The sequence below is a fragment of the Amblyomma americanum genome, chromosome 1 (assembly GCF_052857255.1).
Source record: "Amblyomma americanum isolate KBUSLIRL-KWMA chromosome 1, ASM5285725v1, whole genome shotgun sequence".
Taxonomy (NCBI): Eukaryota; Metazoa; Arthropoda; class Arachnida; order Ixodida; family Ixodidae; genus Amblyomma; species Amblyomma americanum.
Window position 1 is genome coordinate 400,401,776 of NC_135497.1, and position 18,670 is coordinate 400,420,445.

The following is an 18,670-nucleotide window of genomic DNA, read 5'->3' on the forward strand; positions in this document are numbered from 1 at the left end:
AAATTTGCTCATTGGAAGACGAAAGAAGCCGTTCTGTCGCAGGGCAGAAAGGCAAAGAATACAGTATCGGAGAGGATTTATCTCGCCGAGTTCAGAAGGCACGAAAGCACTTACTTACCTGCACTAAATCTGTAACAGGCTCATATGCTTGACTTGCGAAACCCTTTTCAATGGCCCAAAAAGATACTTCTTTGACGAAGCATCAAATTCTGTAAAAGAAATCGCGCAGCAGACTTTCCATCGTCCGCAAAGCAAGCACCAACCACGGCCTTCCACCAGAAATGGCCTTTGGTTTTCCGTAATCTTCACTAATATACGCAGTTTTCTTTCAAAGCTAGATCGCGCATCTAACATCATATCATCAACAGGCAGCGCCATCCTCATTCTGAGAGAAACCTGGCTAAACAGTGACATTTCTGATAGGTTTTAGGCAGAGCAGCACAATCTTATTGTTTTAACGTAGTGCGCAGAAATAACTGACACAAAATAGGCTGCTATGATTGGCCTTCCTTGACATAAATATGCAGGCGACTATACATGCCCGGAATTACTATGGGACTTGCAAGCAGGGCTAGACGGCGACGTAATCACAGGCGTGCGCAGCGTTCTTCATTAGGGGGGAGCGAAATTTCCCCGCAGACCCCGTCCCCTCTAAGCGATGCTCCTACTGCCAAAACCCAGGGCAAAGATGAGGAATGATCACAAAAGATTCATTTTAATGTGGTGGAATTGAAAAATATACAAAATATTATTGAGCAGTCGTTTTTACTTTCATGGGTAACATCGGCAGAGGAAGTCAGCTCCTGCATCGCTGGGGTATCAACGTAACAACGCGCTGCCGAAGGAATTTATATTGGTTTTCGATTAAAGGAAAGGGCGCAGTATCGGTCTCATATCTCATTGGATACCTGAACCGCGCCGTAAAGGAAGGGATAAAGGAGGGAGTGAAAGAAGAAAGAGCCGTAGTGGAAGGCTCCGGAATAATTTCGACCACATGGGGACTAAGTAATCCCCGATCTGGAATGCGGAGAGATGCAGTTTTGCTGATATATGTTTTGTATGTCCGACCAATTTTAATAATATTAATTGGTTTTTGGGGAAAGGAAATGGCGCAGTATCTGACTCATATATCGTTGGACACATGAACCGCGCCGTAAGGGAAGGGATAAAGCAGGGAGTGAAAGAATTAAGAAAGAGGTGCCGTAGTGGAGGGCTCCGGAATAATTAGGCGACCAGGGGATCTTTAACGTGCACTGACATCGCACAGCACACGGGCGCCTTAGCGTTTCTCCTCCATAAAAACGCAGCCGCCGTGGTCGGGTTCGAACCCGGGAACTCCGGATCAGTAGTCGAGCGCCCTAACCACTGAGCCACCGCGGCGGTCTCCGACCAATTTTAGAATTTGGATGTGTGCTGTTTTCTGGTACTTCTGCTTACAAAATTCCCCGCTCGTTCTTTTGGAGCGGGAAGCGCTTCGGTTGTGCCTTGGCCTCCCCAAATGTGTGGGCAATAACGTGCTTTATCTTGAAGCCCGTATTCCTCTTTTATCATCTAGATTTCAATTCCTAACTGTTCAGACGTACCTAAGGATATATGAATCAGATTTACACCGCTCCTTTCTGTTTGTTGTTGCCAGTCGACTTCCTTTTTGGAGTCCACTGGCCTAGATTTCATACCCCGCTGGTAGTTATGGTACAAAATTTGCTTGAACCTTTAAATGTTCTTTTGTATAACATCCTTCCGACAAAAAACAGTGGGTACTCTGTAGAAATTGTCTTTGATGACATTTTCCCGAAAAACGCTAAGCATTTAACCCCGCAGTTTAAATGGATTATTAGAAGACAATTTACTAAGCCTACCTATTAGCTTGTCGATAGCTACTGACGCCTCCCAATGTGATGAAAAGGCAGGGGCGGGAATATATTGCCCGCTTCTAGATTGGTCTTTTTCTGTGCGGCTTCCCGACTACACCCCAATTTTCCAAGCGGAGTTTCTGGCGGTAGTGCTTGCTCTTCGCAAACTAAAGCCAGCTTTCTCTTCAGTAGCTGTCACTACAGACTCTCTTTCTTTGTTCTCGTCCCTTGCTTCGGCTGTAGATTCGCCAATCCTAAACACCTTCCATTCACTACTCTCTTCACATTCAATACTCCCTCCGCTTACTACGAATCACGATTAGTGCATGCAGTGATTCTAAATACCAACAAAGATGATACTGAGGCTATCCACGAACAAATAACGCATAAGATGTGCAGGCGGAAACGCACTTGAAAGGGTAAAATTGTAGCAAACATCTGCAATGCCCTACAATTATGGGCAAAATAACTTTTTGGACGGCAAAGTGTTTATGAACGCAATGTTTCATATACTGTAATATTTCACTATAACTATCAAAGTATCCTCAGACCTCCCGTGAGCAGGTTTTTATTTTTTTTGCTGCTCATATTTTTGCGGCCGTCAAAACGTTCCCTGTTAGTTTTCTATGGCAGTCTGAACTGCTCGATGCGAGTGATGGGAAAAAGATTAAAAGGAAGGTTTTGCTGCGCCTTAGCGTTTTTCCTCCATAAAAACGCAGCCGCCGCGATCGGGTTTTTTACTCCAAGAAAACGCTAAGGCGCCCGTGTGCTGTGCGATGTCAGTGCACGTTAAAAATCCCCAGGTGGTCGAAATTATTCCGGAGCCATCCACTACGGAACCTATTATCCTTTCTTCTTTCACTCCCTCCTTTATCCCTTCCCTTACGGCGCGGTTCAGGTGTCCAACGATATATGAGACAGATACTGCGCCATTTCCTTTCCCCCCCAAAACCAATTATTATTATTATGCACCTCGAAAAAATATACCCTTTACCTCGAATATTTTCATAACAGTAACTCACAATATTTCTATATTCAAAATTTTTCTCCAAAAATACTGGACACGTGCATCATACTTGCCCCGCCGCGGTGGCTCAGTGGTTAGAGCGCTCGACTACTGATCCGGAGTTCCCGGGTTCGAACCCGACCGCGGCGGCTGCGTTTTTATGGAGGAAAAACGCTAAGGCGCCCGTGTACTGTGCGATGTCAGTGCACGTTAAAGATCCCCAGGTGGTCGAAATTATTCCGGAGCCCTCCTCTACGGCATCTCTCTCTTCCTTTCTTCTTTCACTCCCTCCTTTACCCTTTCCTTACGGCGTGGTTCAGGTGTCCAACGATATATGAGACAGATACTGCGCCATTTCCTTTCCCCCCAAAAACCAATTATTATTATTATTATTATTATTATTATTATTATTATTATTATTATTGTTCATACTTGTCCAGGCAAAGCTTCTTCTCACAGAAAGTGAGGGACTCAATGCGATGATTCTTGTGTTTTTTTATCAAGAGCTATTTTCTTTCTTATTTTTTTTGTTATTTCTCTTTTTCTTTTCCTAGCTATGGCTCGTACGAATTATGCCGTGTTCTTTTTTCCACACGCGCCATTCTGATTAGGGAGCAGAAGGCGAAGAAGACTCCCGCGTGGTGTCCGTTGCACGCGCTGTCTTATTCCAGCTGTTCGATTTAGGCCAAAGGCTGTTTCCTCGATGGGACGTGGCCACGTTGTACGCGTCTGCCTACCGCTCTTCGATTACCCCATGGATCGCAGACTCGCCTCCGCTGGACAAGTACCTGACCGCACCCTGGATGGCTGGCCGTCGATGAACGAGGAGGCGACCTCTGCTCGACCGGCGCACCGTGTTTGTCTCGGCGGTCGTCGATCTTGGAGCTCGCCGAACGCCTTTTCGCTGTACGGTTCGGCCACCGCGCACACGGGGCACTCGGCGTTGGCGATGGGCGGCACCACCCGGCTCCATGACAAGGACAGCGGATGGCGTGGGAAGCACTCGCACGGAAGTGCACCCACCACAGCAGAGACTTCAGCCGACCTTCCAGCAACCGCCACGGTGAGGAATTATAGATGGTTTCTTTGCTGGGCTGCTGCGAAGAGACGCAGTAGCCGATGTTCGTCTGTGTCCTGTCTTGGGAACACATCACATTTCTGCAGATAGCCAGCAAGCTGTCTAGCGCCCCTTCTGGTGCACATTTTGAAACGCTAGCTCTCACGGCGAATAATGCCGGCTTGTGCATAGTGGTTGCTGTCAACCTCAAGTGTTCGGTGGACACCTCAACCCCTCCGTTAGACAAGCGAAGGACGAGGGATTAAAGAAGGGAGAGAGAACGACAGGTTGTAGTGGAAGCCTTCAGATAATTTTCGACCAACTGGGAATCTTTGATGTGCACCAGAATAGCACAGCACATGGGCGCCATTTTGTGTTGCACCTCCATCGAAACGTGGCCGCCGTGGGTGGGGCTGACCTGGTGTTAAGTTTAGGCTGGAGAGCAGGACGTGCCCCGAAAGGAGGAGGAAAAACTTAATTAAAGTGAAGGGGACTTGGGCGAGCTAATGGTTGGGGCCCTCGTTCCAGGACTCCACTGGCTTGAGCTGCCCTGCGGACCTGTTGTGTGAAGGCCCGCTAGTCCTCCAGGTTATCGCAGGTCAGCAGCGCCTCCCACCAGCCGCCGCGGTGGCTGAGTGGTTATGGCGCTCGGCTACTGGCCCGAAAGACACGGGTTCGATCCCGGCCGCGGCGGCTGAATTTAGATGGAGGCGAAATTCTAGAGGCCCGCGTACTGTGCGACGTCAGTGCACGTTAAAGAAACCCAGGTGGTCGAAATTTCCGGAGCCCTTCACTACGGCGTCTCTCATAGCCTGAGTCGCTTTGGAACGTTAAACCCCCATAAACCAAACCAACCTCCCACCGCTCAAAAGACGTGTTTTCCGCCTGTACATTGTTTGGTTTGGCCCCACATTCCCACGAAATGTGGAAGAGTGTAGGGCGGGCCTGGCACCAAGGGCAGGTGTCGGGGAGTATAATGTTGGTTCTATGAGATGTAGTCTATGTAGGTTTGTAAATGTGTTCGTCTGTATCTGCCGCCAAGAAAGATTATTTAGAGTGCCTAATTTCCTATGAGGTGGAGGGAAGTGTCTTCTTTGAAGACGCTGAAACCACTTACTGATGCAAGTAATCTATTCCGCATGCGGGCGTTGCTGATATATTGGACTTTGCGTAAAGAATTAGATCACGATTTGCACATCCGTGGCAGTGCAGATAATGACAGCTAGTTAGTTTTCCGTTGTGCTTTTTCGAATAATCTTGCTCTGTACCATTTTCGGATTTATGATTTAGCTAGTCCGCTGGGCGCGGTTTTATACTACGGCAGCCAGATGAAATTGAGGGCCCGGAGCATTTGAAGCGCCACTGCATGACGACAAAGAGAAGTTGGCCTGCATCGACCGACTACGGCATTACAACGAGAAAGACTTGAACCACTTACTGAGATCCGGAGTACCTGAGTTCGAACCTGACCGCGGCGGCTGCGTTTTTATGAAAGCAAAACGCTAAGGCGCCCGTGGGCTGTGCGATGTCAGTGTACGTTAAAGATCCCCATGTGGTCGAAATTATACCGGAGCCCTCCACTACGGCACCTCTCTATTCCTTTCTTCTTTCACTCCCTCCTTTATCCCTTCTCTTCAGGTTCAGGTGTCCAACGACATATGAGACAGATAATGCGCCATTTCCTTTCCCCAAAAAACCAATTATTATTATCATTACCACTTACTGACTTTTCTTTCTCAAGAATTCGACCTCACTGACAAGTGCGTTTATTACAACTGAGAGAATACCGTCGGCAAACACATTTTCCGTCGGAGAACTACAGATTCTATATTGGAGCACGGATGCTTAAAGCGTCTCTTAACCTTTCTGTTGCAGCCACCGACCGAGGCGTGGCCCGTCGGCTATTCCAACATAAAAAAGCCGTTTTGCGCTATTGACATCGTGTCAGCAGTGGGGGCCGTGCTGATGATTTGGTGTGCGTGGCCGACCACCACCGCTGTGCCGGCGGCGCACCACTGCCGAAGGCTCAGTGAACCGCTCTGGGCTACGGACGACTTTTTCCGGGCTGTTACAGCTGCTTGTCCGCTACGATGGCGTGAGTAACATTCCATACGCACGTGCGCATTGCATCAGTATTTAACCTGTGCCTGCATAGAGCTCATAACTTTTTTTGAACTACTACGAAAGGGAACACACGTGCCACCTCAGCTTCCCGTCACGCTGTGGGACGAATATCGTTTGCGTTGATTTTCGAGCCTCAATGGCGCCAAGTCAATGAGTGTGCCAACATTTAGCGAACACCAGTTGCATTAGGTGCTGGCGAAGCTCTGAGGCCGAAAAGTGCGACAGATGCTTGCATACTTCATATTTCATAATTCCGGCGACTTCACACGCTATTTAAAATGGTTTTTTATATAGACGGCAACTAGAAGTGAAATGCGGCCTTTGATTCCTCGCATTTACAATGGCTCTTAAAAAAGGCGTAAGGAGGTTTTTCTGTTTCAGTTTTCAGACACTGCAGCTGCCATCTTCGTTGTCTCATTTCGCAGTAAAAGGTTCGCCTTCACTTTACGGTGGAGACACAGAAGTGCGCTTGCGCATATCCCAGACTTTGAAGGAAGTAGACAGCTGTTTCCTGCTACGCTTTGCATGCGTTAATGAGCTGTGGCCCCCCGGAGAAGGCAATTTCATTTCGTCCTCTACTTGCATTTGTCTCTTGCCTCTGTCACGTAAGAGTAAAACGGTGCTTTCAGGGTACATTTCCACCAGAATTTTCAGCATATTAGTGCCGCTTTCTCGCGTTTATACTCCGGCGTAACGCGCGCGCGCGCGCTGCACGGCGACCTCACGTCGGCCAAAGCGAGACCCTCTATACTCTACAACTGCGCTTGACCGCCGACGCGTTCGGCGCACTATGACCGCACTGGCGGAGACTTTGAGCACGTATGCGACAGCCGCCGCAGGCCCGGCTAGACCAGTTCGGCTCCGCGGCGAGGCGCGCGTTGTGACGTCATATGCCTCCTCGGAGCACCGCCATGGCGAAATCGCAAGTTCGCGGCCAGTAAAGCTTTCGCTTAAAAAATATTATGGATTAGCTCAACTAATCCAGGATATACAAAGCGAAAAATGTCGGCGTTCACTGTGTTCATTGGCGTTGGCGTTGACAATGTTCTAGAGGGCGATGGCTTTGAGGAAAGGAAGGGCGCATAACTGGCTCCCTGGATATTCGGACGCCTCATTCGTGCTTTGATACATGTGGCGGGGGTGAGAGAGAGATGTGGCCTGAATGCATTAGCGCTGACAACGTTGTGGCTGACATGCGGCACTGCAGCAATAGCTCGGCCGCAGCGTTCATTTGGTGATCAATCTCTCGCGATCAGCCATTAACTGCATGCAACCTCCCAGGGTGGCAGGGAGGGCGCGCTGCCTACCCAGTGTGCGGAACGCAATCAAAGCAGGCTTTTGCAGTTGGACACCAACGCCACGCACGTACATGAAAGTGAGATTGAGGTCTCCACTGACCCCCAGAGGCGGATGTGCGCTTTTCCTTTCGCGAAAATGAACGACCTTTGCAAAGTTGTCAACGCCAATGAACAGTATGAACGCCGTCGGCTCACTTGTTTTGTTTGGTTTTTGAGGAAAGGAAATGGCGCAGTAACCGTCTCACATATATCGGTGGACACCCGATCCGCGCAGTAAAGGAAGGGATAAAGGAGGGAGGGAAAGAAGAAAGAGAAAGCTGAAGATTTAAGGTTGGATTTTGAGGAAAACTGCGGCGCTGCGCAGTGGCGGAACGCCTGTGGCTCGGTGCTACTAGTGGCGCATGCGCAGTAGTGACTAGAGAGCGAGAGAGAAATATCCGCGGCGAGGCACGTGTTGTGACGTCATGTGTCTCTTCGTTCCACCGCCACAGCGAAATCGCAAGTTCGCGGCCAGTAAAGCTTTCGATTTAAAACTCCAGTAGTAATTATGCAGGAGGCATCCTTTGTATTTTAACGCGACAGCGTTAAGGAGCTCGTGTCGCAGAAAAGCTGGTGTTGTCGGCGTCTTTGACCGTGAGCGAAAAATGGCCCATCTCTGTGGACATCTGAACCGCGCCGTAAGGGAAGGGATTTTCCTTCCCTTAGGGCGCGGTACAGTTTTCCAGTGAGAATTGTGAGACAGTCGTCATTTCCTTTCCTAAAATCAATTTTCATTTCAATTTCCTTCCCTTACGGCCTGGTTCGGGTGTCCACCGAGATATTTGAGACAGGCATGCTTTCCTTTCCTTAAAAATTATTTTCATTTTCCTTGCCTTACGGCGCGGTTCGGGTGTCCACCAAGATATGTTTCCTTTCCTTAAATTGTCCGGGCAAGGGGCCGCACCGAAGGACGATGGCGTTCCGTGGATTCCTTGGCAATGCTGCAACACGCTGTCGTGTCCCGCTCTTAAAGGCGAAGCTTAAGCGTCCTCCCAATTTTTCGTAGTCACCTGGGCGGAATACATCCGACACAATGTCCATACACATAAGCCCATCCGTCACTAGTATTACAGCGAAAGCTTTACTGGCCGCGAACATGCGATTTCGCCGTGGCGGTGGTCCGAAGAGACCCATGATGTCACAATTCGCGCCTCGCCGCCGATATTTCTCTCTCTCTCGCTCCCTAGTGACTACTGCGCATGCGCCACTAGTAGCACCGAGCCACAGGCACACCGCCGCTGCGCAGCGCCGCGCCGTTCCTCAAAATCCAACTTTCAATGTTCAGTTTTCTCTTCTTTTTCTCCCTCCTTTATCCCTTTCTTCAGGGCGCTGTTCGGGTTTCCACCGAGATATGTGAGACGGTTACTGTGTCATTTCCTTTCCTCAAAATGCAAACAAAACAAGCCAGCCGACGGCGTTCATAGCTTTCATTGGGGTTGACAACTTTGCAAAGGCCGTTCATTTTGACGAAAGGAAAGGCGCATGACCGGCTCCGTGGTTTAGTGGTGACCTCAATCTCGCTTTCATGCACGTGGCGTTGCTGACCAGCGCGTTACGTTGGAGTATACACGCGCCTTAACAGAGCCTGCAACGTATTCGGTGGCGGCAGCTATGGGAGCCACTGAAACCCCCTTATACTCAGTGAATACAAAGAAAAAACCTGTGACGAGCGTGGGAATCGAACCAGGGCCTTTGGCGTTTTGAGGCGGAGACGCTACTACGCCGCCACGACGGCTCAAGGTTTAATAATAAAGGCGGAGCTAGTGAATGCACTCTTCCGATGTAGAAGTCGCCGCGCTTTCGTTGCGTATATCCCGGCTAAGGTGGCTAGAAGTGAGAGGTGTGTAGACCGCGGCGCTTTCCTTCAGCCGTGCGTGACCCCTCTGCGCACCGATGCCGCCAGGAGGAATGTGGCGTTGCTAGTAGCGGCGCGGTAAGCTCAGCCGTGTCGGCCTTGCGCACCGCGTAGCAGTTGTTAGTTAAGTTCGTTACGCCGTCTTTGTAATTGAGATTCTTAGATTGTTAGGTCGCACTGGGGGTGGGAGAAAACAATGGGAATGCGCAGCCCTCTATGTGTCTCCTTAAGTAGGGACCACCGCAGCGGTGCTGAGCGAAGGAGAGGGATTAGAGATATGTGAGTCGAGGCGGGTCAGGAGCGGGTGGGGGGGGGGGGGTTGGCATAAGGTGCCAGGAGACGCGCCTTTAATTAATGTCTGTAGCAGGGGTTTCTCATGCGAGGCGAGATGCCTTCAACAGCAAAAAAGAAGACGGCGGCGTTGGTGCTTTGAGCCGGATACAGAAAAACACGGATACAGAAAAAAAAGTCTGCCCTGCCTGCCAGGAAATGTTTGCCAAGTGGTCTTGAGCGATCCCAAGTGCCGACAAGGCCGTCAGTATCATTTTACAATCTTGTCAACGTCCCATGAAAACGAACTTGCACATATGCGTTCAGCCGAACGCGCTTGCATGGCGAAGCTGCGGCAGAATGTCCTACAGTAAATTGGTGGTGTGCCAAAAATTGTTGTTTTGAGCATTCTGTTGCGCTGACAGCATCAGTAGTACATTTTTAATGCCTCATGACGATAAATTTTTTTCCTTAAGGGCATAAATCAGGAGGATAATGAGAAGAAACGGAAAACACTGAAGCCTTGTGCGTTGTAGATCAAATTTTGAAAAGTTTTTCCTCTCACTTGTATATAGACGATTTCATGGCCAGATGTGTTGCCTCACTGTCTAGAATCGTCGGAGATTGCTTACATGAGCGTCAAGATGGCATACATATGCTACAGGTTCGCAAGCGGCGACAAAAACTGGTTTGTGCGTTGGGGCGCCTTCAGCCTACCCGCCGCGGTGGCTCAGTGGTTAGCGCACTCGGCTATTGATCCGGAGTTTCCAGGGTGGGTACGAACCCGACCGCTGCGGCCGCGTTTCGATGGAGGCGAAACGCTAAGGCGCCTGTGTGCTGTGCAATGTCAGTGCACGTGAAAGATCCCCAGCTCGTCGAAGTTATTCCGGAGCCCTCCACTACGGCACCTCTTTCTTCCGTTCTTCTTTTAGTCCCTCCTTTCTCCCTTTCCTCACGGCGCGGTTCAGGTGTCCGCCGATATGTGAGACAGATACTGCGATATTTCCTTTCCCCTAAAACCAGTTTTCATTTTCGCCTTCAGCCAATATGCGACTGCAGTTTTTAGGTCCTACGGCAAGCATTACAACCTAGCTGCTCTTCTCGCCGTAGTGGCTGCGTTTCGGAGGCGGCACAACGCAGAGAGTCAGTGCACGTTAAAGAAACCCAGGAGTTTGAAATCATTCCAAAACCTTCAACTGCGGTATTAACGGTGTCCCTCACATCCTCGGCAGCGTCTCGAAATGCGCACGCACAAAACGCGCTTCGGTCCAGATTGCAATGCAAACTCGGAGTGTGAAGCAGCATATTTCACAGGAATAATGATGCGAGTTGACGTAACATTATTTTACAATAAAGATTCATTCTTTGACACTCACAGAAAATGCGCGATAAGCGAAACGGGCTCATTTTCGCTTCAGTGGTAAAAATGTTGCCCACGCGATGCCCTCATTTCGTCTGCACGCCTTACTGCGCCTCTGCCGTCAGCGCCGCCACACGGCATCGGCGCGCTGCGGTGCCCAGCTTCGCCGGCCGATTTTCACACCTTTCAATTCTAGCCACCTTACCCTGGCCTAACAGAGCTAGGCCATCAGCAATTTTATTGCGAAGCAATACTACTTTAGGTCGCACTTCAGCCCGTTCCGTGGCGAGGCGGTGGTAAGCACCATTGGCCTTTAGCGTGACCTCGCTGCGTGACTTCACACCACGTGACCTAGAGTGACGTCACACCAGCTGTGTAAAAACGGGGCCCCATCTCACGCCGTCGCGAGGCGAGGCGGTAGCCACCAACGGCGGCCTAACTCCCGCTCCTCTACTGATTCGCAATCACCAGGCTTAACCAAGCTAAGCCACGGCCGTTTTTTTTATTTTTGTAATTTGTATGTTAGTACGTTGTTCGTGCCAATACATCGTTCTAGCAATTTCGTTCTGAAATAGGGCGAGGTCTTTGATCTTTTGCAGACGAGGCTAACCCTTTGCACTTGATTACTGTCGACGCGACGCTTAACGACGCACGGACTCCCTGCGCTGGTTGTGATGCGCGCCGCTCTAGTGGCGTCCGGAAGAACCATTCGAAGCGGCGTCCTTGTCATTGTTAGGACAGATTCCAGCTATACAAGCGACTCCCTCTCATCTCTATGTCTCGCAATGTCAGCGCTGCGCTTTCCACGCTATACCGCTGTGCGCGTCACAAGGGGGGCAAAAAGCGCAGTGAACGCGGCGCACCGCAACGTCGCGTGCCACCGTACATACGCAGCACTGCTTGAATCAAGGCACTGGCGTCGGAGACGTCAAGAGGCCAGACCTCACGGCGACGTGCGTACTGGCCACCGTTCTCACGGTGGTGGCTATGCATAACAGTGTCGAACCAAATCAACGCGGAGCTAGCCTGCGATCAGCAGCGACGATGATGCAGGCGGTGTGATGGACGACGAGTCGGAGGTCACCGGAGCCGCGGCGGGGCGTCGCAAGACGCCAGACAGCTGCTGGTGTGGGGATGGCATCGGATTCAGTGTCCGACACACCCGGAGCGACGACTTGACCGGCGTGCTGGTGGTCAGAGGGGGCAGGTGAGTCAGTCCCGCTTGCAATTTATTCGCCATGCAAACTTGTGCCAACTCGTGATATGAACGCGGCAGGTCAGTAATTTAAAGAAGCGGAGCATGCAGTGCATGTCGCGAACTGGTCGCGCGTCCCCGACTTTCCGAAGGGGAACACAATCGCGCGCAGGTTCGAACAAGAGAACAAAGATGAAACAAACAAAACGAAGCAGTATTTGTAATCTAAAAAAAGGGCGAATAAGAAACGGAAGCCGAAACAAGAAAAACACACACTCCACACGCGTACAACACTAAAGAATAAAGGAAAATAGTTCGCCAGATACTCAGCATCCCAGGCGAAGCGCGGGGATGCCTTCTAGACATCACAGAACGCGGGTTGATGAACTGCGACGTGTCACTGGCGTTGAGTCGACGAAAACGGCGAAAGGGAGCCAGGTAGTAGTAGGAGCGGAGAGGAACACAGGGAGACGCCGGTGGTCTGCTGTCAACAGCCTGAATAGCTTGGCAGGAGGCTTGTGTCGCTGATCCAAGGGAGGTCACGGCAGCACGGACCCAACGTCCGATGGGTGCCACCTCCACGCTTGAATGACACGACCTCCGCTGCGCTGTCTCCCTTAACACCTCGGTTTTCTTGACACGTCAGCTCTCCGCTCCTCGTGCTCTCCACGCTCTTTGTCGCCGTCGCCTCGCACACACCCTTCGCAGGCGCACACGCGCAAAGGTGGGCTGGCACGCACAGTGCTCTCCTGTCGACGCACCACTGTCGGCGCACCGCGTTCAAAAACCCTCCGACGATTTCGTGTGCACATTACAGTGCAGTTTGGTTTGTAACGAACGAAAAAAACGTAATTTACTTCGTTTCATTCGAATGGAAATAAAGGACATGCGTAGAGGCAGTGCACGTGGGCTTTTACACGCAAAATGATGGACACTAATCGCTGTGCACCCACCCTCTCTGACGCCTGGATTCGAACACTGTCTTATGTGCAGGAGGCATGTCTCACTCACTAGGCTTTTCCGATGCTTATCTGGTTAGCTTCACATATTATTGAAGCGAAAATCTTCACTACGCTAAGGTAAAGGGCGACCCACATGGAGCGTTTTTCTTGCGGAAAAACTGGCGTCCGGCCGCCGGCGACCACTCGCTGCCGATCAAACCGGGCTAAATATGTCCGCCCGGCCATCAGCCGCTGACCGGAAGCGGCCAACGTGGGCTCTCAGCGCGGACCAATCAGGGTGGGACCTCGTCTGACTTCCGCCCGCTTCTACAACATGGCCGCGCCTGCCGAAGAGGTCTCTCGTTTCACCACGAACTCGTCGTTGAAGCTACACTGTGCCTCATGTTCACGGCAAACTAAAGTCTCACGAAGCTTTCGCTCTGTCTCAATATGCCCGCAGCAGAAAAGTTTAGCGATGAAATGCGCCAGATTTTCAGAATGCTTCTGGATTTTCAAAGCTGTTAGGCTTAGCCACTACGCTTCGGTTGACGTCAGGAAGCGCGGGAAGTTCAAACAGGTCAACTATTTTTGTTGAGAAAGGAGTCACAGAGAATAATTCGTCCTCCCCTTTGTCCTCCCTGAATAAATTGCTTTATTGTAAATGCACAGCTGTTCTTTATAGCATTTTACTAAGCATATGGAGTCACGCGGCATCTAAATCCGGGCTGCAGCCGGCTGTTTTCCGCCGCTTGTGGTGCTGCACGGCGGCGGTGCGTCGGCATTGCGCCGTGCCGCTTAAAATCCGCAGCGCAAGTTGGCTCCATGTGGGTCGCCCTTGAAGCAGTCTTCGGGTAGGCAGCGCATCTACCTTGAACGACCTTCAGCTCAACCAGGATAGCCAAGCATGACCATATGTAGTACAGTTAAGGTGTCGAACCCTTGACCCCCGACCTTGACCCATTACCTTTAGTTGACCTCTGACATTGGGCGACCTTTCGATTTACCTTTGACCTTAAGAAAATCCGATGGCGTATGTGATGCCACGTGATGACATCCGATGGGGGTCTCGAAAGACCAAGTGATAACACGTCATAGCCACGTGGTCGTGTCGGTATATATAGAACGGCTGTTGTGAGCGTGTAGCGGCCGTTTTATGTTTACCCACACGACCACGTGGCTATGACGTGGTACTGTGGTGAGCGTGTAGCGGGGGGAGCGGAGGTGGCTTCTTGGCCTCACAGGGCTGGGATCTAGGGGCTCTCGCACATGTGGAGAGGGTTCCTTGCCACCGAGGGTATCTGTAGCTAAACCGTCGTCGTCGCTTGTGATGACGCGGTTGTTGCGACTCGCGTCTTTTCTTTCAATCTTTCCTCTGCTGTCTTTCAACTCTCTTACTGTCTGCACGACACAGCGACTGTGACTCAGCTTGAGCCAGGGGGCAATCCCATGCACTTTCCTTTCCATTCTTGCTGCAGCCGCAGCAACAACAGCGTGTAGTGGAGCTGCCATGGACGAGCCTCAGACGCTTAGCAAGCGTGCTTGCTTTTCACAGAATTCCTGGGTTAGCCAAGTTAAGCCACTGCCATTCTTTGCAGTTTGTCTCAATATCCTGAAGGTGCATAGCCTCTTGTTTCTGCAGTGATGTGACCTACAGTCGTGCACAACGTGACCGGCAGTACAGAAGCATTGGTAGTGCTTTGGTTTTCCATATATAAAACTTTAGTAGCATTCTTTAGAAAGTCTTTAGGCAAATGTTAATACAACCTATTGACAATGAATAGACAGCCTTTAAATGTGTTTATACTTTGTAGTAACCTATCCAACGTCTTCTGACAATTGGCCACCGTTATCCAAAAGACTCAAGTACATAGAAAATCTTTAAACTTCCGATCACCACCTTATCGACAGTTTCTACATAGTTCCTATCGACCACTTACCAGCTTTGTCTACCAACACCCTATCAACGGTCTTCCGACAATTGGCCACCGTTTTACAAAAGACTCAAGTACGAAGAAAGTATAATTTCCACCCATCAACTTATCAACATATCGAAATTTGTGTGTTACCTACGCTGTATCACATTTTGATCAAAATTATTTTAGCACTTAAATATCATTTTGTGAACTCTGTATCCTAGACTGTTTAAAGAATAACAGAAGCAAAATAAAAATTATTGCCTTCATTTATTGCACATAAGCCCTAACGTACATAAGCACTGCAAGATATGCATCATGCATCAAAATATCTTACGGAGAACAATTTTTTAGCAACAATAAGGAAACATTTTAAGCAACAATAGGGGAACAGAATACTCACCTTGGCACAAAGCCCTGGCCGCCTGCACAGGCGGAAGGAGCCGCCATCGCACTTGCGCTGGCTCACTCCACCATTGGCAAAGATATAATCGAAATTTGCACCGATTCCCAGGCCACATACCGCAACTACCTAAAGGGCGTGGCGACGCCGGCCACAGACCGTATTCTTGCCACAGCCACCCCTCTCGACCGAACGGTTACTCTGTCGTGGATCCATGGGCATGCCTCGATCTGGTAATGAGCGTGTTCATGCGCTGGCCCGAGAACTCTAATCCCGGACCCCGGATGATCAGGCACCCAACCCTGCGCAAGAGGCCCCACCGGTCCTTTATACATATCATCAAATCATCACATTCTACAAATTAAGCCACATGACATTACTACCACTCCACAGTACGTTGTCGCCCTCATCCAGCGCCACATGGCGACAATTAGACAGGCAGATTTATTTCAACCTACCATCTCTCATGCTTTCACCCCACCTTTTCTCCTCGTTGTAATACCTGTGGCGTGCCCAGATCCACTTTTCCACTACCTTTGTGAATGTCCTTTCCCAAAGGCAAAACCCCCATCCCCAATCCCACTCATTCTTCCTGGGAGGCTGCTTTCCGGACCGCTCAGCCCGCCGGCCAGAAATGGCTGGTGGATCGGGCTTTATGTGAAGCACAAGGCCGTTGACTCCTGGACCAGTAGGGGACCACCCTGGAAGATTTTTTTTTCGGCTAATAAAAGTTGTTTCCATCCATCCGGCGGAGCTCACTTGAGAGTGAGGAGAAATGAAAATTGTTTTTTTTGGGAAAAAAAAATGGTGCAGTATCTGTCTCACATATCGGCGGACACGTCAACGATGTAGAGTTATCGCGATGGGTCTTCGACGAGGGCTGCACTGACATCGCAGAGCACACGGGCGCTTTTGCGTTTCGCCTCCATCGAAGCGCGGCCACCGCGGTTGGGTTCGAACCCGGGAACTCCGGATCAGTAGCCGAGCTCCCTAACTATTGAGCCACCACTGCGGGTAAGGGTGTGCAAAATAATTGAAAATTGGTTTTGAGGAAAGGAAATGGTGCAGTATCTGTCTCTAATATAGGCGGACACCTGAACCACGCCCTAAGGGAAGGGATAATAAAGGAGGGACTGAGAGAAGAAAGGAAGAAAGAGGTGCCGTAGTGGAGGGCTCCGGAATAATTTAGACCACCTGGGGATCTTTAACCTGCACTGACATCGTCACAGCACAGGGTAGTTTGTGCAATCCTGCTGTGGCACTCATAATTAATATTCTTCTTGTTATTGCTTGTGTCGCAGGTTTCCTTGCCTTCACATCGGCCTCGTTGGACTCCGCCCCGACCTGAGGAACTTTGTGGCCCTGGACTTCGTGGAAGTGGACTGCGTAGATGAATCATCTTCCTACGAATTGACGGGTATATCAAGAGTAACTATCAATATAATTCAATAGGCCATGCCAGGCCCCGCGTCGCCGTAGGAAAAAGATTAAAAATTTGTTGTGATGAAAGAAAATGGCGCAGTAACAGTCTGGCATATCTCGGTGGACACCCGAACTGCGCCGTAAAGGAAGGGATAAAGGAGGGAGTGAAAGAAGAAAGGAAGAAAAAGGTGCTGTAGTCGAGGTGTGCGATAAAAATTTCGACCACTTGGGAATCGTTAACCTGCACTTGATGTCGACTACATGGGGGTCGCTGCTGCGCATGCGCGAAAATCTCGCGGCCGCTTTGAGCGTGCGCGCTTTGCTTATTCCGTATAGGCCACTCGCATTACTGCAATGAGGTAATAATGTGTTATAACCTTGAAGCAAGCATATAGACTAGGAGCGCATGCTCCCATCTGAGCCAGGGTAAATTAATGATGTAGAGTTATCGCGATGGGTCCTCGGCGAGGGTTGCTTCTAGGATAAAAAAATAGCGGACGGTTTAGCATGTCTAGGCGCGGAATATCGTGCAGTAGCACTAGTTACTGTGGGCACTTAAAATCATTAATTGCTAACTGCATCTGACTTTAAGGCCTTTACCATAAAGATCTTTACTGGAAAGGTATTTACCATGAAGTCCTTCACCCTAAAGTTTTTCGCCTTAAAGGCCTCAACACTGCCAGGTGTACACACCTTGAAGGTTGCCGACAACCCGGTGGGCTGCAGATTGGCCGCCTGCTACAAAGCAGACTTCAGGGATGGATGTACGTATGGCTGCAATCAAAAAATGCGCCTGGTAGTGTTGCCACCCTAAGTTAAAAAAAAATGAAATAAGTTGGCTTCATAACTGCATATTACCCCCTAGAATTTTTGCTTTTGTTGGCCCCTGCCGGGGAGGCTCAGCGGCAAAGGCGTTAACTAGTTAGGCCCGGGGACGCGGGTTGGAATCCTGACCTCATGGCTGCCGCATTTCAGTGGAGGTGACCGAAGGGCTCATTTTATGATCCACGGGCTCAATATGGAATGAAACGGGAAGAAAAATTAATTCACCCAGCTGCTTTTTTTTTTTGCTTGTTTTCCTGTGTGAAAAATTTCGTGCTAGTTTTTGTTCTCTTCACAATTATGTGAACATCGAACAAAATTACTGCGTTGCGGCATACGGGTTCCTTTTTTAGAGAGCCCCAGAGTCAGAAGTGTTTTTTCGGTATGCCCCTGAGGGTCTATATATGACATGAAAACAAACATTTTTGATGTAACTGTATCGTTTATACTAGACAACATTTTATGAGGAGCAGTTTTTTAATATTCGTTATAGCTCAGAATTAAACATTGCGCTGACATGTTGCTGTAATGTTCCAGTAATACTGGTAAGTAGTAGACTTGCGAAGTGCGCTCCTGGCACTGTTCTGTAGTAACAGACTCGGTGCGCCTCAAAAGTCACGATGTAGATTCAAATGTGTTACGCGACAGCGTATGCAGCTTGCTCGGTCGAAAAGCCGTCAGCGGCGTCGTCGTAGTAGTAGTTGGCGGCACCGCGCGTCGGAAATATTCTGGGGCTGCGTAAAAATCAAAAGGCACGCACGCTCAGTGAATAAAAAAAACCGAGGTTTAGGCCGTGAATAAACTAGGGCCTCTGGCGTTCATGACGGGGAGGCTTCCACTCCGCCGCCACGACGGCTCGACGTTTGAACATGCATAAAGGCGCGTCTAGTGAATGCAGGGGTTTCTTAGAAACGCATCTCCGAGATCTGTACTGAGGCGTGGATGAGTAATTATGAGCATTCTTGGCGTGCAATCGTAGCGCCATCGTTGCGGAACCCACTGAAACCTCCCTTTGCTATGCATGGCACTGGCCCGGCAGAAGGCGCGCGCGTAGGCGACCTTTCTGCGTCGTAGCAGTGTCGTTCGTTTCTGAACAGGAGTAATGAAACCGC

General features: G+C 50.0%; 1 protein-coding gene and 1 non-coding gene across 2 annotated transcripts; both read left to right on the top strand.

The window, feature by feature from the left end:
• The first annotated feature begins 2,936 nt into the window (after nucleotides 1-2,936).
• TRNAS-ACU (transfer RNA serine (anticodon ACU)) lies at nucleotides 2,937-3,008 on the top strand. Its single transcript has one exon. It is a non-coding gene; the product is annotated as a tRNA-Ser (tRNA).
• Nucleotides 3,009-3,613: 605 nt separating this feature from the next.
• Nucleotides 3,614-16,766, top strand: LOC144123774 (uncharacterized). The gene is made up of 4 exons (XM_077656532.1): nucleotides 3,614-3,922; nucleotides 5,792-6,011; nucleotides 11,916-12,069; nucleotides 16,616-16,766. The coding sequence occupies exons 1-4, from the start codon at nucleotides 3,614-3,616 to the stop codon at nucleotides 16,764-16,766; spliced, it is 834 nt and encodes a 277-aa protein (XP_077512658.1).
• The last annotated feature ends 1,904 nt before the right edge of the window (nucleotides 16,767-18,670 follow it).